The following is a 23,992-nucleotide window of genomic DNA, read 5'->3' on the forward strand; positions in this document are numbered from 1 at the left end:
ACATAATGAGCCTTATACATTGCTTGTTGTAGTTGTGACCATTATTGATCATACAACACAGTTTTAAAAAGCAACCCGAGAGGATGCCGGTCACTCACTGTTTGATGTTCTATCCCTTTCTAAAAAAGGTCATATGTGGAAACATACAATGTTTATTGCTCCTTGTCCAATTCAATGCGTGACCTACCTGTGCCTGTCAATTGCTAAATCTTTAATAGAAAAACCGATCACCACATGAAAATGGTTTACAAGTCAGATGTGGTTTTAAACATCTTATACGATGGTGTAAATTCCAGGAAACTGATGGTTTCCCCTTTAAGCAATTCCATCCCGCATACACTGGAATGTTTAAGTACATGTAAAGCCACACAAACCCCCCACACAAACAAAAACATACTTAAGTTTCAACATGAAAATGGTATGGGTATATCATTTCAACAGTTCCAAATCAATAGATAAAATTTATCTTTCATAGTGTTCTTTAGGAGCTTTAAAAAAAAAAAAAAATTGATTTGGAACTGCTGAAGTGTTACTTACCTGGTGCTCCTTTCTTCAAGGTCACCATTCCCAGAGGGACTATGGGTATTACACTGCTGCCGCAGCATGTGAGAAGCACAATAAAAGCAGAGAACTGCGTGGGGAAAGGATCTCTTGCTGTTCCTGATCACTCAGTTCTCAGCTTAGACCCTCTTGGTACACTGGTGTATTGCCATGGAATGATTGGTGGTGTAGGGTCCACAAAATTAAAATGTATAGATTTGCTAGCATTGCAGCTTTAACTTAAGCTGCATTTGTCTTGAGGAGGACAGGTCTACTTTAAAAGTATACAATAAAATATAGGAAAAGAGCAAAGTGGGAACACAGCAGTGTTTTTCTCCTTATTTATGGATAAAAAAAAAATACAATAAAACAGTAGATTTAAATCAGAATCTGGGGGAGGAGAAAGGATCCTACAAAGAAAGAACCACATCCCCCACTAAAAAAGGAGAAACGAAACCACAATTCACAGCTGGAAGAAAGGGAGGATTGGTTAAGTGGTTGATAATCAGGTTTCATTACAAATCTTGATGAAGTAAAACAGTGAGCTGAGAAAGGTGGTTATTATCCTATAACCTTTTAAAAGGCTGGGCTATTAGTAGAAGTCATACAACTCACTGTAATTATTCAAAGTAGGGTGGAGAGAAGAAGATTTGAACATGGTATATGTAGCAATGACATTAAACTTAAAGGGAAACATCAGTCACCAGGCAGTAGTAACGTATATACAAATTCAATTTGACATGCCAAGTTAAAGGTTGCCCAGAGGGAGAGAAATATGAAAAAGCGGACCAGAAACATTAGGGAAAATGTATAAAAAGTGCCACCATGTGAAAGGTTCAACAGATAGCACAAGATGGGAATAATCAAGGAAGGTTCTCTCTTTTATTAAAAAGTTGCAATATAAATACTTTATATTTAAATGTGTTAAACATACAGGGGTTCAGCACCAGCTTGAAGTGTCCCTTTAAACGCTGTGTCAGAGTTACTGTTCTCAGATTTCCTTTATTTCTGCTATGTTGCTCCCTTCCTGATTTCAACATACAGCAACAACACTATGCTGCCAATCCTATTATAAGGTCATCGTAAGCAAGAACAAATGTTAATTTGTTACAAAAGAGAAGTGACCAGTGCACAGAAAGTTTATACTGGTATGACGTGGATTCTACAACTGAAGTTCCATTCGAGGAAATCTTGGGCTCACATTATCCAAGGACCATTAATGAGAAAGGGGGTTTAACGCTCTTAAAGGACCACTATAGTGCCAGGAAACCAAACTCTTTTTCCTGGCACTATAGTGCCCACACCCTCAGGGTCCCACTCCCGCCGGGCTGAGGGGGGAGGAAGGGGGTTAATCTCTTAACTTTTTTTCCCAGCACCAGGCTCCCTCTGCGCTAGGACTCTCCTCCCTCTTCTGAGGTCATCAGCTGAAAGCGCAGGTGCGGCAAGAGCCTCGCACGCATTCAGCCAGTCCATAGGAAAGCATTATCAATGCTTTCCTATGGACGCTGGCGTCTTCTCACTGTGAAAATCAGTGAGAAGCGCGGAAGCACCTCTAGCGGCTGTCAATGAGACAGCCACACTAGAGGCTGGAATAACCCATTTGTAAACATAGCAGTTTCTCTGAAACTGCTATGTTTACAGCAGAAAGGGTTAATCCTAGATGGACCTGGCACCCAGACCACTTCATTAAGCTGAAGTGGTCTGGGTGCCTATAGTGGTCCTTTAACACTTTCCTCCATATCCCATTTCAATAGAATAAGGGCATCAATAGTGTATCACCATCTGTGAGGACTACTTACAGAAATATATTCATGACCAAAACGTTCCCACCTTCCATGTTTTATAAAATATAGACACATACACACTTCACAATTATGAGAAAATATATATATAAAAAAAAAAAAAACAAAAAAAAAAAACACATTGCTCCAAGACATATCCATGACTTCTATGCATTTTTGTTTTGAAATAGTCAGTGTCAGGTTGAAATGCAGCAAAGTTTTGTCTTTATTTTAATGTAAATAAAGTTATATTATATATATTTTTAAAAAGCAGTCTAAGCACCATGACCTCCGCAACTCACTGGAGAGGTTATGGTGCCAATAAGCCAAAATATAGCAACGGAGATATTAAGCCACATGTGCCGGTAGAAAGCCTGTTTTTTTTGTACAACCTCTTTAAAAAAAAGAAAAGTTGGGTACAGTGGTTATGGTGCCGAGATTGCCCCTTTAGGTACACTGACTTGTGTGCAAACTGCACACATTTCTCAAAATGTCAGACTTAAATACAGAACAAGAATAATAAATAGTAGAAGCAAATGGATACTGAATTACATGATTTCAGTGATACATCAGCTGATATAGTGGGATTGAACACATACTGGCACCAGTTTGAAAAAGAAACATACAAGACTGAATCTTGAATTTAAGGATGCAAGAAATGGCCACATAACAGACTGACTGCAGGTCATTAATCTTCTACTTTATATATAGAGAAGCTACATTTTATACATCTGTACAACTAACATTTAATAGAGGAGGGCACCAGTCAGCAGCATGTGTTTTTTTCCCCACATTGCTTGTTAAAGATAATGGTACCATGGAAATCAAACCATCAGACTTACCTCTTGGGGTTAAGGATGCTTGTTTTTCCACCTCTGCTTGCTGCCGGATGTTTGCTGGGATGTTATTGTATATCCGCTTATAATGATTGTAAACGGCAACAGCTAGCACCTTTTTTGCAAAAGACTGACCCACCACATATTTATCGAGGTAGTTGTAGATCTGAAAGAAATATAAACACAATGGAGGAGATTCAACAGTTATGACAGACTTTTAAAATGCACACACTTTTTTTTGTTAACGTGAGACTGCATATAGTCAGTCATTACAAGTGTGTGGTAACGAGGGACTTGATAACATTTATAAGAAAAAAACATTACAATTGTGAGGTACAAGATACCATTCTAAACTCTGTTACAATACAATTGATGCTTATTAACTCCTGAAACAAAATGTATACCGTATATACACTCGAGTATAAGCGGACCCGATTATAAGCGGACCCTAATTTTACCACAAAAAACTGGGAAAACGTATTGACTCGAGTATAAGACTAGGGTGGGAAATGCAGCAGCTACTGGTAAATTTCTAAATAAAATTAGATCCTAAAAAAAACTATATTAATTGAATATTTATTTACAGTGTGACTGTGCGCGTGCGAGTGCATTTTTATTATAATTTTAATTTTTTTATATTAATATTTTTTTATTTTATTATAATTAATATTTTTATTTTATTTTTTCATCCCCCCTCCCTGCTTGATACATGGCAGGGAGGGTGGGCTCTCACTCCCTGGTGGTCCAGTGGCATTGGCAGTTCAATGGAGGGGGCTGGCAGATAGCGCTTACCTCTCCTGCCGCTCCCTTCTCCTCCGTGCCGGTCCGGTCAGCTCCCCTGCCAGCTCACAGTGTAAGTCTCGCGAGAGCCGCAATATGACCCCGCGGCTCTCACGAGACTTAAACTGGGACTTGCAGAGGGAGCTGACCGGACCGGCGCGGAGGAGGAGGGAGCTGAAGGGAGCTGCAGGAGAGGTAAGTAAACGCTCTCTGCCAGCCCCCCTCCTACACAGCCCCTTGTCTGTATTATGGCAATGTAAATGTGCTTAAAAACTCGACTTATACGGTACATAGATTTAAAACTAAATGTAAAAATATATATATATATATATATATATATATATATATATATATATATATATATATATATATATATATATATATATATATATATATATATATATATATATATATATATATATATATATATATATATATATATATTTTTTTTTTTTTTCCCTTTATTCTTATCCTTCTACACGCCACCACCCTCGTCTATACAGTATACCCTTTTCCAAGTACTAGCAATGTATCTGAAATTATGTTAAAAAATAAAAACTCTAACTGTATGCCATTGTTTTAAGACAATACATGGACTGATCCCAAAGAGTGCTAGTTGAGATACACCTATGGAGTTAATATAGAAAGAATTTTCCATATTTAATGCCAAAACAAAATATTGCTTAAGGGAGCAGCAACACAATCTCAAACAGAATTGTAATTCTTGTTTCTGCATTTATGACCACTTTCTACAAAGAACACCTAACTAGACATCTTAATTGGAGATCCAAAATGCATTAATGGGCGTCAAATGAAATAAAATACACTTTGCATTCTATTCATACAAGAGTGAGATAATTAGTTATCTGGATATATAAACCTTCTTTGGAGGAGGTGGTGGTTTCTGCTGAAATGCCAGTTTCACAGCTTCAGCAGCAGTCTCCGGTTCCTTGTTCATTGTCTTCTTGGAATCAGATTCCGAAAGCACAACAAAGAAGTGATGGCATTTTTCACATTTCACAAAACGTGTTGATGCTGCAAGAGATCAAATGGAGAAATCAGATCAAAATGTTCAGCCACACGCTTGCCTGAGCATAGGCATGTCTTTGGCAAGCTTCCAAATTAAAGAAAAGTGATCATGACACTTACAGACAAAAGTCTCCACATGGGTGCATAAGTCTCCACATTTTGGACAACGCAGTTGATTCCCACCTTTACCAGAACCCCCTGAGGATTTCTTACTTCCACCCTCTGACACAGATTTCTGCAAAAACAATGTTATAAATGGTTTAAACAATAAAAACATGTTTAATAGGTCTCATACCACAAGATATTTTAAATATTATAAAGTCTAAAGTATATTCTATGCAGAGGTTTGGTTTCTAATCAATTTGTGTCCAATGTAACCAAGAGTGAACAGCGCATTATAAATTTAAACATGCAAAAAACCTGGACTGGTTTGTGCCATGGCCGGTGACCTTATTAAAAGTTTATTTATTTACATGTTGATAAAGGTCTGTATTAAAGGAACACTATAGTCACCAGAACAACTACAGCTTATTGAATTTGTTCAGGTGAGACGAATCATTACCTTCAGGCTTTTTGCTGTAAACACTGTCTTTTCAGAGAAAATGCAGTGTTTACATTACAGCCTAGTGATAACTTCACTGGCCACTCCTCAAATAGCTGTTAGAGATCCTTCCTGGGTCATGGCTGCCTAAAATGCATCCAAACATTCAGTGTCTCCTCCCTCTGCATGCAGACACTGAACTTCCTCAGAGATGCATTGATTCAATTCAGCTCTATGAGGAGATGCTGATTGGCCAGGGCTGTGTTTGAATTGTGCTGGCTCTGCCCCTGATCTGCCTCTGTCAGTCTCAGCCAATCCTATGGGGAAGCATTGTGATTGGATCAGGCTACCACTTCTGCTGGTCAGCAGACAGGTCTAAATGAAACAGGGACAAAGCCGGGAGCTGCAGACTTTAATACATTTGTGTTCCTGACCCTATAATGCTCCTTTAAGGTGAATTTTTGTATCCTGAATATACGGTGGTCAAATGTGTGCTTTGAAACAAACACACACACAGAGAAGACTTGAAACGCACAGAACTAAAATTCTTCTTCTATAAAGAGAATACATATGTAGGGTGTATCATGGTTATTTTTGCCAGAATGCACATTTAAACATAGTATATTCAGACGCAAAAGGGTTATAATCTTTCTCACTAAGTGACCAAATTATACACCATGCAAATCATATTCATATTTAAAACCGTAGATAAAATAAATGCATATAAAAGCTAAAGAACTGTGATTCAAATAAATATCAATAATTTCTTTGTAGACAAATTTAAAGAAAAATTAAATATAAGTATGCTCACTCCTTAGGTCTCTACCAATCACACTTGCTCACTTCCTGTGTCTCCTCCAACCACTTCCCGTACAGAGATGTGGAATTTATAACATGTGAAATCCAGGACATGCAGTTCAAGGCACTGGAATTTATAAAATTTTAGCCCTGCCGCAGGCAAATGGCAGGGCTGCCTTGGGGAGAACTGGTGTGCGGCAGGAAGTGCATATCTAGCAGGTGGAGAGCCAGGCTGGCCCACCTGCAAATGCCATAGAAGGCTGCAGCTTACAGACAGGTGTGAGAAGCATCTTGTCACAATTTCTATATGACCCAATACGCGGAATTATATAACACACAATGAACAAGGAAAACGTATACCGGGCCTTACAATGGCCAGACTTAACGTAACAAAGAATGGTCAAAATACTAGCCGAGGTCAGGGACACAGAAAGAGACACAACGAGGAAGCAAGTCAAATGTCAAGGATACCAGAAATAAGGGAAAGTCAAAATACAAGCCAGAGTCAAATGCCAAAAAGAACTATAACAAGAACACGCTGACAACCAACTAGTGGAAACCCCGACAGGACACTGACCAAATGCTATTTTGAGTTTAAATAACCCTCCTAAGGTTCTGATTGGTTGTACATAGCCTCTGTCCCCAAAACGTGCGCGAGTCGTTTGTGTGACATCACACGTACATCGGCGCCTTCTTGGACGATGTAGGCAGGTCTATATTGTTTTGTGGGACCGCAGCGGCCGGCATTCATTATAACGCCACACCGGTCAGGGGGATCACTCCACGAGGGTGCTGAATGACAAGCTTACTTGCCTCAGTTAAGTTATTGTAAAGAGCGCGACCGCAGCAATTGGATGCGGTCACGCTGTATGAAGGCGAGGGGGACGCGACATCAGCAGCTCCTCATAACAGATGACTGCTGGGATACAGCGTGAAGTCATATCCTAGCGTTCGAAAAGCTGTTAAATTAGCAGAGACCACGTGGTAGTGGCTGCACACGACCATATCAAGGCAGCTGCTGGTAATCTGTGCTGTGGGTGTCAGAGCATGTGTAATTTATGTATTCCCACACATTACATATAGCCAGCACACCCCACCCACAACATACAGCTAACCTTCACTTGCTAACCTTCACTTGCACCAAGCACAATCCGTACTCTTTATGCAACTCACATATTAACAGCAAGCACACACACACTACAAAGATAGGGGGAGCATAGGTGATGCCAGAGGAGAAGACACAAGACTCCAGATTTAAATCCAAATGGCAAAATGAAGGCAAAAAGTCATGTTGTGACTATAGAATAATTATAGATTTTATTTCCTAGATTAGCTATTTTTGCCTTAATGTTCCTTTCAGATTTTAAGTAAATTTCAGTTCAGCAAATAACCCTGTCAATGTCCAGAACTCTTGACCGTGGCTCAAGCTACCACTACCAGAGTTACCACTTTGATCCTTTGGACACTTTTAAAAAAAAAATTAATTCCATACCCTTGCCACTCAAGTCACCATCTACGTTACTCAAATACCAAAGGCAGCCATGGTTGTTAGTCATCACTATCTAGGCCAGTTCACCAGCACTCAATATCAACTTGTCCCTGATTAAAGGGCAAGAAGACATTTGTGTGTCCCTATTTATCTTTCTGTACGAAGGCTTCATTTCTGCTATTACTTTTCATATTTTGAGTCTTTACCCTTCTACACCTTACCTTATTTCCATCTCCAGAGCCATCTTTACTGGCACCATCTTTAGATGTGAAACACACAGGCGTTGCAGAAAAGTTTCTAAGTGGGATCTTTCTTAGAACGTATGTTTCAAAATTCCCTGGTTTTCTATAAACAGACAAATGGCCCCGGCCACATACAAAACCTGTAAGAAAAGAAAAACAAGTAAATGCAATTTAGAAATGCCCAACCTTTGTCCTCAGCCTAACAAATAGGACATAGGCATAGTGTCCAAGTTTTGCTACATTGCAACAGCTGCAAAGGGTTTTGGCAACAGACACTAGAACGGTGTGAGTGATGCCATTTAAAAAGTCAGTGTGAAGAATAGATCCAATATGTTTGAAAACAGAAGTCCTGAAATACAGTTTTGATTAAAAGAAATATATAAAAAAAAATTTGAATGTTAGAATAAAATGATTTTCTACAGTTTCCCACAAGGGGACCAAAAAAAAAAGCATAAGCAATTATGCAGTACTGACAAATATTTTATATCAGCAGGCAAAAATGGTACTCAAATCGGCTTCCGTAGGTAGATCACCTGAAACCCACATCATGTACTAAAGCTGGTGCTTTAACAAGCTATGGAAACAGGAAGACAAAGTGGACTATATTATGTGTGTACATAGAGTGAGAGAAAGCGGATCTGCAGGAGGAAATAGAAAGGACAGCTATTGAGAAGAGTACTATCAGATGTAAATAGTGATGTCATGAAAGTAAGTAGTGGGAATTCCCTGTCAAATACCAATATTAGAAAAAAAAAAAAAAAGAAAGAAAGAAACACACCACCAGCTCCAGAAAAGTGAGTGTGCACGTCTTTTATTTTAACCATACTACACCATTATTTCTTCTCTGGTTATCGCAACATATACCTTGTTAAGGATTACTGAAGCGCTGCACCTACCCCCGTTTTTATTGCCCATCACTTGTCTACATTTTACAATAATATAGAAGTCCCTTGGCATGCCAGTCCTATATTTTTACATTGTATTCGTGTATATGTAGACTGTTGTATATGTTCATGAGTAGTTTGTGGCATTGTGCAAGATAACTATGAATATGTCGATGATATGTCACATGTATTTGTGGAGCTTCTTGTGGTATTGCATGTATGTGGATTGTCAGTGCTGTTGGGATTGTGTGGCCTGATTGTGTTATTTGCATGAGGTGTAGGTGCGTAGTCTGTAGCTCTGTATAGATCTAGCTATGTGAGCTTCCTCAGGGCCCAGGATAGCCAGGTACAGGTCAAGGGCAGGAGCTGCCATAGCAGTTGCAGGCTACCCTACTTCAGTGCCGATTCCTATTCATAAGTACTGGGAGGAAGTTGAGATAACGTCCTCTAAGTGCTGCCATGTGTAACTTGAGGATTGTCCCCAACCACTTGAAATCACTGCTCAGTTTGAACTACTTGAACTCCTGACAGGCCAGAGCCTGTGGGGGGGGGGGGGGGGGGGGGGGGGGAGAATAAAAAATAAGTCAGTACTTTTCAATCACTTAAGTGGAAAGTTCAGGGGGTTTTGATACAAAGCAAGATTATAGCCACAACTGCCACGTGTAGCTTCTGGAGAAATACAAGCTGCTCAAAAAAAAAAAAAAAAAAAAAAAAAAAAAAAATTTTACTTACCGTAAATTTCTTTCCTGAAGATTAGAGGCAGTGCTTATACCAAAGGGATATAAAAAAGCAAATCCTGAGGGCGGGTTTCATTTCACTACTGCTTGAAGCACCTTACGCCCAAAAGCTGCATCCTCCGAGGCCAGTATGTCTAACTTGTAGTGTCTTGAGAACGTATGGAGAGAGGACCAAGTAGCCGCTGAACAAATCTGAGAAGGTGAAGCAGCTGCTCGCAGAGCCCATGATGTAGAAACAGCTCTAGTAGAATGGGCCTTTATAGGGCCTGCAATTTCTGCGCCACTTGTGGAATATGCCAAAAGAATACAATCCTTCAGCCATCTAGCCAGTGAACTCTTTGAAACCTTCATACCCTTTTTCTTGTGCCATTGAACAAGACAAAAAGACTTATCCTTCCGAAAGGATTCCGTAGCTTTTAGATATTGCAAAAGACATCTCTTTACGTCTAGGCAGTGAAACTTACTTTCCAAGGCATTAGACGGATTCTGACAAAAAGTAGTCAACACAACTTCTTGGCTGACATTAGCAACAGACAAAACTTTAGGGATGAATGAAGGGTCGAGCTTTAAAACCACCTTGTCCTGATGAAAAACCAAAAAAGGAAAATTCGCCCGAAGAGCTTGGATCTCACTCACTCTCTTAGCTGATGTGATAGCCACCAAAAAAACGTTTTTTAATGAAATAATCTTCAGGGACGCTTCCTCCAATGGTTCAAAGGGTGGCTCACAAAGTGCGGAAAGGACTAAGTTTAGATCCCAGGGAGGACAGGTTTCCCTAACATAGGGCACCAAACAGGTCAGAGCTCTGAAGAACCTTGAAATCAGAATATTTGAGGCTAAGCATCTGAGGGAAAAGAAACTGATCGCAGAAACTTGTAATTTCAACGAAGCAGGTTTAAGACCTTTTGCAAATCCCATCTGAAGGAAACTTCGAATCTTCTGGATGGACGTGGAAACAGGGTTGACTTTAAACCTACAACACCACTGACAAAATATCTTCCAAATCCTAGCGTAGATTCTAGAAGTAGATTCCTTGTTAGTTGCCAACAAAATTTTTATAACTTCAGGATCTAGACCTTTACTCTCTGGAGTTCAGATACCAGGCCGTCAACTGGAATCTCGGAAGGGTCGGAAGAGGAACCATGGCGTCCTCTAAAATTTCTTCTGATAGAGGAAGTTTCCAAAAAGTGGCCCCTGGAACGTTTAGAAGAACCGAGAATAAGTAGGATAATCCTTACTTTTTCCAACTTTATTTTTTGAAGTATTCTGGGAATAAGAACTACTGGCGGGAAGATATATGCCAGGTTGAACTTCCATGGTACTGACAGAGCATCTATGATCTCTGGCTTGTCTGCTGGATTTAGAGATGCAAAACGTTTTGTCTTCTTGTTTATCCTGGAGGCCATCAGGTCTATATCCGGAACACCGAAGCGGTCTGTAATGAGCTTGAAAATTCTGCATGACAGGGACCAATCTGCTTCAAATGATGACGGCTCAGGGCGTCTGCCAACACATTGAATTTTCCTAAGATGTGAACTGCTGAGATCGATAGAAGGTGAACTTCTGACCACAGCATGATCTTTGAACATAGACTTTCCAACTTTGTTGATCTTGTACCTCCCTGTTTGTTCAAAAACGCCACTGTCGTTCGATTGTCTGAACGAATCTGAATATGTTGATCTTTGATGAGGAGCTGAAATGCCAAGAGTGCCATCCATACGGCCTTTAATTCCCTGAAGTTTGAGGAATTTCTCGTATCCTTCTCTTGCCAACACCCATGCTTCTTTATGTCTCCCAAATGGGCCCCCCAGCCCAGTGCAGAAGCGTCTGTTATTATACTGAAGGACTTCATCTGGAATGAAAGACCTGCGTGCAGGAATCGAGAAGAGGTCCACCAATGCAGACTTCTCAGAGTTAGATTGTTGAACTTCATAAGCCCTTCCAGGCCGTGTGCCTGTCGATTCCAGACTTGCAGAATGTTCCTCTGAAGAGGCCTCATTCTGGCTTTTGCCCAACCGACTGCCGGGATTGAAGCTGTAAACAGACCCAGTAAGCCCATGGCTTCTCTGACCGAAAAAACACCTTTTTCTCTGAGGTTCTGGATCAATCGCTTGATCTTTAGCTTCTTCTCTTCTGGCAGGAACAACTTCATAGCGATTGAATCCAAAATTAGACCCAAGAACTGAATCCTTCAAACTGGCACTAATTCCGACTTGTTGAAATTTATCAGCCAGCCATGATTTTGAAGAGTTTTTATAGCTGTCCCAAGGTCTAACTTTAGCTGATCTTGTGACTCTGCAATCAACAGCCAGTTGTCCAAATAAGGAATGACAGATGCCCATCCCTCTTAGAAATGCTGAGACGACTACCAGAAGCTTTGTGAATACCCTGGGTGCAGATGACAGGCCAAAAGGCAGTGCCCTGAATTGGTAATGTCTGGTTACCGATTGGATGCACACTGCAAACCTTAGAAGACTTTTGCTGGATTCTGCTATGGGCACATGAAGATAGGCATCTTTTAAATCCAGGGACGCAAACCAATTTCTTGGATAAATAAGAAGAGTAGCTGATTTTACTGTTTCCATGAGGAACTTCCTTTTGATAATAAACCTGTTTACGGCTTTTAGGTCTAAAATGGGTCTGAACGAGCCATCTGGTTTTGGCACCAAAAAAAAGCCTTGAATAGGTGCCTTGATGTCTTTCCCTTAGAGGAACTTCTTCCACAACTCTTTTCTGTAGGAGACTTGACACTTCTTGCATCAGAGAGAATTCCATTTCTAGAGAATGAACCGTGGAACATAAAAACATTTTCTTTGGGGTATTTGATAATTCCAGAGCGTACCCGTCCTTTATCACTGCGAGGACCCAGCGATCTGATGTCTTTTTCCAGTGATTTAGGAAGTGCCTCAACCTTCCTCCCACTGGCAGGGCGTCACAATTTTTTATTTCTCTTGTCTGTAAATCTTTCCTTCTTCCTATAATCGAAAACCATTTTTTGTTGACCCCTGAAGTAGTTCCTGCAAAAGGAATTTCTAAATGAGGGATGAGTCTCCGATTTCCGGTTCCACAACTGCTTCCTATGTGATTCCGGTAAAGCCTTCCTTCCTTCCTTCATTCATTTGTTTTAACAGATCATCCAATTTCGAGCCGAACAGTCTTCCTGGTTCAAAAGCCAATTCACATAATGAATTTTTAGATGCTGCATCTGCTGACCAATTTCTAAGTGCTCTTCTGGTAACTGTTGAAAGACCCATATTCTTGGCAGATAATTTCAGGCTTTCCGAAGAGGCATCTACTTAAAAAAATCAGCTGCCATCTTGACATTTTTTAACAGCTTTACCGGATCTTCCTTTGATTCTCCTGTATAGATCTTCTCTAGCTCTTCCAACCACAGTTGTTGGGCCTTGGCAACGGATGTTCCTGCAATCAAAGCTCTTGCTTGGGCCGCTGAAGAGATAAACATCTTTAAGGATGAGTCCATGTGTTTTTCCATGACATCTTTCAGGCCGCTTGAGTCCCCAATCGGTAATGTAGTCTTCTTTCCTATTTGTGCAATAGGAACGTCCACTACAGGGACTGTATCCAGCTTACAGTCTTGGTCCGCTTCTATGGAAAAAAGTGTTTTAAAATGTTTAGAAATAAAAGGTTTGTGGCTTGGGAATTTCCATTCTTTTAAAACCAACTCCTTAATCTGTGGGTGTAAAGGGAACACTTTAGACTTTTTTCCTGCTTCTTCATTCTCAAAAATGCACTGCACTTCTTTTATCAGCTTCCCAATGGCTTCTTCTGGGAATGCAAATTCCTCATCCGATGAGTCACTACCGGAATTTTCGCCAGAATCAGAACCACTAGTTCCTGAACTTGTATCGGAGACTTCCCAAGATCTCAGTCTTTTCTTAGAATGTTTCACAATCTGTGAATCCTGGACAACCGAAGCCTGGACTGACTGCAACGCTGCCGACTGCATCTCCACAAACGTTTGCTGCATACTCTGTTGTAACCAGCTGAGAAACGTGGACATTTCTGCTCTTTTCGCTTCCTCCGAAGCTTGTTTTGAACATAGTGAGCAAAGTTTCTTTTTAGAACCATCTGGCATAGGTTGGCCACACACAGAGCAACTTAAATGCTTGGCTTTTGATGTACATTTCCCCTTTTCAGAAACTTTATCCAGAGTCTCAGGATTAGACATACTGAGGAAAGACAAGAAAGAAAGGGAAAAATAAATAAAAAAGTTCTCCTTTAAGATTCAGGCTAAAACCATTTAAAATAAAACTTAGCAGTCTTACCTTAAATGGCCTGACAGTGTGTTGGAGGGCAGGTGAGAAACACACTTTGCAACCGATCTGAGAGCTCCTGGCAAACAGAGGTTGCTGCTGGAAAATTGCTCCTTTTTAAGTCCTGTAAACCAAACCAAATGCAGAGTTCAAATTTGGCGCCTGAATCCAGCTTCGCATTGCGCATGTGCATAGCGCTCTGCGAATCCCTGGTGGAACGCAACGCAACCTGTGCGTGCGTTCCACCGACAGGACCTCCCAGCCGACGCACGCCTGCGTCCTTCGTCAGACCGGCACCTGGCACGGCACGAGGCGGCATAAAACAAAAAGGCAGAAACCACGCCGTCCGGCGTGTGAAACGCTACTTACCTGAAAACAAAGAAAGCAGAGCCTCCCGAGCCTCAGCCCTTCTCACCTGCTTCCTTGGAGAACCTCCTGTCTAACCTCCCCTGCCGAAGGCAGCCAAAGAACTGGGTATGTTCAGGAGGAGCTGCTACTTATCGGAAAGGATTTAATTAGGGGAGGGGTTTAAAATTTTTTGGAGATTTGCCTGCCTGTATTTTCCCTCCAGATTAGAAATCCCTTTGGTATAAGCACTGCCTCTAATCTGAAGGGGGGAAAAAGGGTGATTGTTTCAAGGAGCACAAGACAATACTTTAACAAAAGTGTGCTGCATGGTCAAGTTGCCAGTAAGAAGCCTTTATTGCGCCCAGGTCACAAAAGCGCAGTTACAATATACCTGATGACACCTTGACAAGCCTCACAGCACACTGTAATTTGGAGTGACAAGACCAAAATAGAGAGATTTATGGTCAACCATAAGCGCTATGTTTGGAGAGAGGTCAAGAAGGCCTATTGTTAAGAGAATACCATCCCCACTGTGAAGCATGGTGGTGGCTCACTAAGGTTTGGGGGGGGGAGGGTTGCAAGCTCTAAAGGCATGGGGAATCTTGTGAAAAATTATTGCAAACTGTCGGACACTCTTTGTCTTTACAGCATGACAATGACCATAAGCACAAGCTAACCCTCCAGTAGTTACAGCAGAAAAAGGTGAAAGTTAATATCATTGAGCCACTCGGGAGAGATTTCAAAACGTGCGGTTCGTTGAAGAAGACCAAAGACTTTGCATGACTTGGTGGAATTTTGCCAAGACGAATGGGCAGCTTTTCCAGAGTTGCTGCGGGCAGGTAAAAAAAAAAAAAAAAATTTAAAAGAAATTGTGGAGAGTGGTCTCGATCCTAGGGCCACCAATCAGAGTGCCATGTGTAGGGGTGACAGAGGAGCTGGCAAGGCATCGATTAACACCAAGGACTCAAGAGAGCTCCACGTACCAACAGATAGCGAGGCGGAACTCTGTGCCGGATCAGAGGACTATTACAGCCCAGTGAAAGCTTCACCTCCAGCTAACTTGGGTTAGCTACCTCCAGTTCGAGCACCTTGTGCACAGAGTGGGCGCTCTAAAGACAGCTTTGCGGGGATGCAGTCACGGGAACCCGTTTTTTTTAATGTATTAATGTTAACAGGCGTCTGGCCGCTATTTAAATTATCTGTCCAAGTAAAAACAGCAAGGCGCCAAGTTTGTCGCAATGTCCTTGTTCTCCTGGGGACCTCCTGTTTAGGACCCAGGTATAGAAGTGTGACAAGTATTCCAATAAATAATTTCTTCTTCACCAAGTCTCAGCTAGTGTTTGGGTATGACAGCAATACTGGATATCTTCACTGGGCTAGAATCACTAGGCTATAAACACACAAGGGAAAGGGGACCTTGGCAGCACGATTCCAGTCTAGGTGGACATCATGCAATTCTCTTATCAGTTCTCAAAGATTCTGGCTTATGTAGAGAACACTGTGCCAAAATCCCTTATAACACCGGTAAATATTACCCCCAACAGTTAAGACATTTCTGCATATACATTTGTTTACTCACAAAGTAAACAAGAATGTCTGTATAGAAGTACGTAATACAAGGTTAGCTCATCTCAGATAACATTTATGTATTGGCTTACAAGGCTTTGCAGACAGACTAATTGAGTAGCAGTTCCAATGTGAACAAAGCTTCTCACCAAAAGGACAAACACCGTGAACACTATGGAATTGAAGTAAATTGGTATACAATACCTTTACCGGACTTCTTGACATTGTTTGTAATGGCCTTAGAAGGACACTAAATGAACAGGGCAAAGTATTGTCCACCCTAAAAATAAAGCTATAAAGGCAAGTGTCTATAGTTGATGAAAAAAAAGATAGCATAGCAATTTAGAAAGTTATGGAGGTAATAAATATCAATTTAAATGAAGACACGTTTCCCCCTTGAACTTCTGCACAGCATTAGTGTATTACCTATAGTGTGGCTGTGGTGGACAACCTGGCACCCTGACCGGGTACCTCTGCCAATTGCTGCTTACCGAGTACCACAAGCACTGCATCAGAGCACTGTAGTCCCCACTTTCAGCGTTACAGCTTGGTTGGGGTCTTGCTGTCCTTCACCCACCCTGGATTCAAGACCAGGATCCAGCGGGTAGACCTCTCCTAGTCCAGAGAGCAAAGCAGGCTGCTCTAACAAGAGATTATAATCCCAGGGGATTATAGTGATACAGCAATCCCCAGAGGAGATACAGCCGTTTCCCCCCACACATGAGATGAGGGTAAGCAGGAACTCATTTATTGGTAGCCACAACTGGCCTTTTATGTAAGTCCCCATGCAACGGGCACTACCCCGGACCTGAGAGTAAACCAAATTCAGAAACAAATACAGGATCACATTGGCTCTCAGATCCAGGACACTCCCACACATAACTAGGTCAATCCCTCCTCTGTAAATAAAATAGGAGAGAGACAACACTTAGAACAATAAGATACTACCATTACAGGATCTTGGGAAGTAAATTTAAGCCACTAGATATCTAATAAAGCATACAATACAGATCATGCAATATGTTGATAAACAATTGTATTCAAATGTAGTCCCGGGTTCAGAAGGTCAGCAGATATTTTAAGAGATTTATTGAAATGGATTAAACTATGTCTGCACAGTTCCGATTTACATAATGACTATGATGGTTTTGAGTCCATGAGAATATGGGTTACGTCTCAAGTGTTGGAAAAAGATAAAACTCTGCCCTCAAGTACACAATAATAGCCTTTAAGGGAAAAGGAGTCTATAAATACCAATAAGAAAGAAGTATAGTCATTATGTAAATCGGAACAGTGCAGACATAGCTTAATCAATTTCAATAAATCTCTTAAAATATCCGCTGAGCGTCATAATATGGACAACGGAAATTAGGTCATGTGACCTTCTGAACCAGGAAATATAATTGAATACATGCAGGAAAAGGACACAGTCTGTATATAAAATGAAGACTGAAAGAAGTAGAGTTTATGCACTTGAAAGACTTCCTGAACAGTCGAAACGTGTTATGCTGTCTGTATACTGCTTTGCTAGCAGTATACTCTTCGTTTTGATACCTCCTGTATTATTTACCCAATAAATTGCATTTATCCAAGTCTGGAATCAAGATCTTTGAAGGGAAGCAGAACCTGGGAACAGTAATCAGGAAGTTATATTTATTGAAGAGTCCTAAAAGTCTGATCCTGCTATTAATAGGCTCAGCACCATGTGAGTTTAACTAACAATTTGATCTGTATGTTATGCTTTATTACCGATATCTAGTGGCTTATATTTACTACCAAAGATCCTGCAGTGGTTGTATTTTATTGTTCCAAGTGTTAGCTCCCACCTATTTTTATTTATTTTTTTTATTTTCTTTGGTTATTTAGTGTTGTTTGGTGACATAACACTTTTTTTTATTCCAGCACGGTATTTTACATATTATCAATCCCTCCTCTGTACACAGGAGATAATGGAGTCAAGTATTGTATTAACTCAATCTCCTGACACAGACACATTTTTATAAAACCCCAAAAATACCTTTAAAACATACAAAACCCCCACAAAAGTTATATCCCCTGATAGCCCCGAACTGGGTGAACAATATTTCCAGGAAATTCCTCTACCGATCTGGGTGATTCTTGGATGTCTTAATTATGACCGATATCACACATGGTCCTATGCCCAAAACAGTTCCAGAAAATCAGGGCTAGCAGACGGTCTAGTTCGGTAGTTTAAAAACAAACAAACTACTGAACATAGTCCGTGGAGCTTGTTCACCTCATTCAGACGAACGATTTCACCGAACAGCGCTCTTCGAGGATGTAAAGTATTGAACGTAGGCTATGATGGAAGTCCAGCAGTGTTCGGGAATTTAAGTGTCCGAAAACAGTTCCATGAACTCGACGACCAAACACCGCTGCCTGTGTTAGTGGTAACAAGACGACTGCCACCTTGTGGTCGACCATGTAAACTGCGCCCACCCACATGAACAATTAGAACGCTGCGGTTAGAATCGTTAAGAGGTGATGATAAGACAAAACAAGCTCCCGGGTGGTACCTGGTTTGCACGTCTGTTAGGTTCCCGAACAGGATAGCAAAAAGGCACAAACAAAGTCGTTTATGAGCCTTTTTGCATGGCCCATAGTCCTGAGGTAGGCAAACAGGCCCCTCCAAGAACCAGTGGCGAGGTTATTTTCACCACAGTAGGTACGATCAGTTTACCCATAGCCAGGTTCATATTGGCAAGCAACGATCTACGCATACATGTTCAATTCAGCTCTCTTGGTTAGAAAAAGATTTACAACTGTGTGGCAAAATTATCTGTGTTCTACATATTTCCCATATTCAGTTTTTAAGATGAATTTTTTTCTACTTACAATATTGACTACTTTTTCTTATGTAGAAAAAAAAAAAAGACAATACTTCTCCAAAAATAACTATTTCTTCTAAAGACACCAGCATGCTGGCTTCACTGCCTGTCAAAACATCCTACACTCCCCAGTGGACTCCAAGCACAACTACTGGAAAAACCAAAATAGCTCCTTGTGCCAGGAGCACACATATTCTAAACACCATACTGGGATTGTCTCTAAAACAAGTCGTTGAGGAACCAACTCGTAAAGAGGCCATACTAGCTTTAGTGTTAAAAATGGAGATTTGGTATCAGATATTACTGTGGGTGAAAGTTTAGGATCCAGTGATCATCAGTGTGGTTTAATACAAGAACAGTGACTGAGTCACACCACACAAAAAAAAAAAACAAAACAAAAAACACACCCCAACAAAACCAGACTTTTTGAAACTTAGAGTATGTGTAAAGGGGTCATCAGACTGGAGTTCAAGAGAAATTGGATTATTTAAAAGTTGCACTGCTGAAGGCAACAACAAAAAATTGCATCAAGCTTGTTGAAAAAAAAAAAAAGAAATAGCACAGTAAGTAAAAACAGAGGACAAAACATTTTTAGATACATAAATGAGAAAAGGAAAGTAAAACAAGGATTAGTTAGATTAAAACACAAAAGAATGAAGGTATGTAGAAGAGGATAAAGGTCTACCTGACTGCCTCAATACATTTTTTGTTCAGTATTTACAGATAAAAATGAAGGAAAGGGGCCTCAGTTATGAAAAAAGGACAAATTGGTTATTTGTTACATGTGAGTTCACAGAGGAAGAGGTTCTATTTTAACTGTCAAAAGTACAGAGAAATAAGTCAATGGGGCCTGATAGAATACACCCAAAGTTATTAACCCCTTAAGGACCAAACTTCTGGAATAAAAGGGAATCATGACATGTTACGTGTCCTTAAGGGGGTTAAAAGAGCTTAGTGGTGTACTAGCAAAACCATTAACAGATTTATTTAACCAATCATTGTTAACATTAGTAGTCTCAGAAGATTGGAAGTTAGCGAATGTTGTGCCCATTCACAAGAAAGGTAGTAGGAAGGAGTCAAGCAACTATGGGCCAGTAGGCCTTACTTCAGTAGTAGTGAAAGTAATGGAAACCATGTTAAATGATAGGATTGTTGAACATCTAAAAACACATGGATTTCAAGATCAGACAACATGGGTTTACTTCAGAGAGATCATGCCAAACTAATTCAATTGATTTTTTGAATGGGTAACTAAAATAACATCAAGGTGGTGCGCAGTAGACATTGCTTATCTAGATTTCAGTTAGGCTTTTGACGCTGTTGCACACAGAAGGCTCATCAATAAACTGCAATCTTTAAGTTTGGATTCCAAAATTGTTGAATAGGTAAGGCAGTGGCTGAGTGACAGGCAACAGAGGGTTGTATTTAATGGAGTATATTCGAAGCATGGGCTTGTCACCAGTGGGGTACCTCAGGGATCTGTACTTGGACCCATTCTCTTTAATATTTTTATTAGTGATATTGCAGAAGGTCTTAAACATAGAAACATAGAATGTGACGGCAGATAAGAACCATTCGGCCCATCTAGTCTGCCCAGTTTTCTAAATACTTTCATTAGTCCCTGGCATTATCTTATAGTTAGGATAGCCTTATGCCTATCCCACGCATGCTTAAACTCCTTTACTGTGTTAACCTCTACCACTTCAGCTGGAAGGCTATTCCATGCATCCACTACCCTCTCAGTAAAGTAATACTTCCTGATATTATTTTTAAACCTTTGTCCTTCTAATTTTAGACTATGTCCTCTGGTTGTGGTAGTTTTTCTTCTTTTAAATATAGTCTCCACCTTTACTGTGTTGATTCCCTTTATGTATTTAAATGTTTCTATCATATCCCCCCTGTCTCGTCTTTCCACCAAGCTATACATGTTAAGATCCTTTAACCTTTCCTGGTAAGTTTTATCCTGCAATCCATGAACCAGTTTAGTAGCCCTTCTTTGAACTCTCTCTAAGGTATCAATATCCTTCTGAAGATATGGTCTCCAGTACTGTGTACAGTACTCCAAGTGAGGTCTCACCAGTGTTCTGTACAATGGCATGAGCACTTCCCTCTTTCTACTGCTAATACCTCTCCCTATACAACCAAGCATTCTGCTAGCATTTCCTGCTGCTCTATTACATTGTCTGCCTACCTTTAAGTCCTCAGAAATAATCACCCCTAAATCCCTTTCCTCAGATGTTGAGGTTAGGACTCTATCAAATATTCTGTACTCTGCCCTTGGGTTTTTACGTCCAAGATGCATTATCTTGCACTTATCCACATTAAATGTCAGTTGCCACAACTCTGACCATTTTTCTAGTTTACCTAAATCATTTTCCATTTGGCTTATTCCTCCTGGAACATCAACCCTCTTATATATCTTAGTATCATCAGCAAAAAGACACACCTTACCATCAAGACTGCCTGTGCATAACACTCAGAATGACAGGCGGATGCGTATTAGGGACTTTAACTTATGGCTTGGTGAATGGTGTCGGGAGCAAGGATTTGGCTTTATTGCTCATGGTAGCTCTGTTTGGAATGGAAATAAACTGTACAAAAAAGATGGTTTGCATCTTTCTCAAAAGGGAACAAATGTTCTCAGTGAGCAGTTCAGAGGTTTTGCCAAGATGTATTTAAACTAGGATGGGGGGGCAAAAGGGTGATAAAACATCAATCCAATTGTCCCCCAAAACAAGGACAGAAGGTGCCTGTAGCAAGTGTGTTAAAAAATGATAAGCTTAGAGTCATGTCTACAAATGCTCGCAGTTTAGGGAATAAGATCCATGAACTTGTGGCAATAAGGGCAACTGATAGTGTAGATTTAGTCGCTGTTACTGAGACATGGTATAATGAAAAAAATGACTGGGACATAGCAATACCAGGGTACTCTTTATATAGAAAAGACAGGGAAGGCAAGAAAGGGGGAGGGGTGGCCCTGTATGTGAAGGATAGCATAAAATCTAGCCTAATAAAGGTTAGTGAGACGAACATAGAGTCCATTTGGGTTACGTTAGAATTTGGTAATCACACAGTAGTTCGTGTAGGTGTGATTTATAGGCCCCCAGGACAAATTGAAGAGTTAGATAATCTACTAGTTGAGGAAATAGCTAAAATGACAATGAAGGGGGAAGTTATCACCATGGGTGACTTTAATCTTCCTGATGTGAATTGGAAAACAAAAATAGCTACTTGTGCCAGAAGCACACATATTCTAAACTCCCTACTGGGATTGTCTCTAAAACAAGTCGTTGAGGAGCCAACTCGTAAAGAGGCCATACTAGATTTAGTGTTAACAAATGGAGATTTGGTATCAGATATTACTGTAGGTGAAAGTTTAGGATCCATTGATCATCAGTCAGTGTGGTTTAATATAAGAACAGTGACTGAGTCACACCACACAAAAACTAAAGTTTTAGACTTTAGAAAAACAGACTTTTCTAAAATTAGAATATGTGTAAAGGAGTCATTATCAGACTGGAGCAATTTAAATGGAGTCCAAAATAAATGGGATTATTTAAAAGCTGCACTACTGAAGGCAACAGAAAATTGCATTAGGCTTGTCAGTAAAAGCAAAAAATTCAAGAAAACACTGTGGTACTCCGCAGATGTGGCCAAAATAGTAAAAAACAAAAAGTTAGCATTTAGTAATTATAAAAAAAACCAGAGTGAGGAAGACAGAACGACCTATAAGATTAGGCAGAAAGAGGCTAAGCAAGTTATAAGAGCTTCCAAATCACACACAGAAGAGAAAATAGCACAGTCAGTAAAAAAGGGGGACAAAACTTTTTTTAGATACATAAATGAGAAAAGAAAAGTAAAACAAGGATTAGTTAGATTAAAAACAAAAGAAGGAAGGTATGTAGATGAGGATAAAGGTCTAGCTGACTGCCTCAATGAATATTTTTGTTCGGTATTTACAGCTGAAAATGAAGGAAATGGACCTCTTACACGTGAGTTTACAGAGGAAGAGGTTCTATTTCAACTGTCAAAAGTAAAGACAAATAAGTCAATGGGACCTGATGGAATACACCCAAAGCTATTAAAAGAGCTTAGTGGTGTACTAGCAAAACCATTAACAGATTTATTTAACCAATCATTGTTAACAGGAGTAGTCCCAGAAGATTGGAAGTTAGCGAATGTTGTGCCCATTCACAAGAAAGGTAATAGGGAGGAGTCGGGCAACTATAGGCCAGTAAGCCTTACTTCAGTAGTGGGGAAAGTGATGGAAACCATGTTAAAGGATAGGATTGTTGAACATCTAAAAACACATGGATTTCAAGATCAGAGACAACATGGGTTTACTTCAGGGAGATCATGCCAAACTAATCTTATTGATTTTTTTGATTGACTCATTCAGTTGACTCAATGGGACACTATAGCCACCAGAACAACTACAGCTTCTTGAATTTGTTCTGGTAAGTCGAATCATTACCTTCAGGTTGTTTTTCTGTAAACGCTGTCTTTTCAGAGAAAATGCAGTGTTTACATTACAGCCAAGTGATCGCTTCACTAGCCACTCCTCAGATGTCTGTTAGAGAGCGTTCCTGGGTCATGGCTGCCTAAAATGCATCTAAACATTCAGTATCTCCTCCCTCTGCATGCAGACAATGAACTTTCCTCATAGAGATTCATTGATTCAATTCATCTCTATGAGGAGATGCTGATTGGCCAGGGCTGTGTTTGAATTTAGCTGGCTCTGCCCCTGATCTGCCTCCTTGTCAGTCTCAGCCAATCCTATGGGGAAGCATTGTGATTGGATCAGGCTACCACTCCTGCTGGTCAGCAGACAGGTCTAAAGGAAACAGGAACAAAGATAGGAGCTACAGACTTGAATACAGGTAAGATTATATTTAGGGAGGCATGAGGGGGTATGGGGGGCTAGATGGTGGTTTTAACCCTATAGGGTCAGGAATAAGTTTGTGTTCCTGACCCTATAGTGCTCCTTTAAAAGGTAGGCAAACAATGTAATAGAACAGCATGAAATGCTAGCAGAATGCTTGGTTGTATAGGGAGAGGTATTCGCATTAGAACGAGGGAAGTGCTCATGCCATTGTACAGAACACTGGTGAGACCTCGCTTGGAGTATTGTACGCAGTACTGGGGACCGTATCTTCAGAAGGATATTGATACCTTAGAGAGAGTTCAAAGAAGGGATACTAAACTGGTTCATGGATTGCAGGATAAAACTTACCAGGAAAGGTTAAAGGATCTTAACATGTATAGCTTGGTGGAAAGACGAGACAGGGGCCCCTATAA

At 40.4% G+C, this 23,992-nt stretch overlaps 1 protein-coding gene across 2 annotated transcripts in view; it reads right to left on the reverse strand.

The window, feature by feature from the left end:
* CLPX (caseinolytic mitochondrial matrix peptidase chaperone subunit X) overlaps positions 1-23,992 on the reverse strand; it is a 44,267-nt gene that overhangs the window by 16,285 nt on the left and 3,990 nt on the right. For both annotated transcript variants that reach the window (XM_063448808.1, XM_063448807.1), the window contains exons 2-5: positions 8,016-8,176; positions 5,087-5,201; positions 4,818-4,972; positions 3,164-3,323 (exon numbers count right to left, since the gene is read on the reverse strand). In XM_063448808.1, coding sequence (XP_063304878.1) covers positions 3,164-3,323; positions 4,818-4,972; positions 5,087-5,201; positions 8,016-8,176 — 591 coding nt within the window. The remainder of the gene's footprint in view (positions 1-3,163; positions 3,324-4,817; positions 4,973-5,086; positions 5,202-8,015; positions 8,177-23,992) is intronic.

This window comes from Pelobates fuscus, chromosome 3 (genome assembly GCF_036172605.1).
Source record: "Pelobates fuscus isolate aPelFus1 chromosome 3, aPelFus1.pri, whole genome shotgun sequence".
Taxonomy (NCBI): Eukaryota; Metazoa; Chordata; class Amphibia; order Anura; family Pelobatidae; genus Pelobates; species Pelobates fuscus.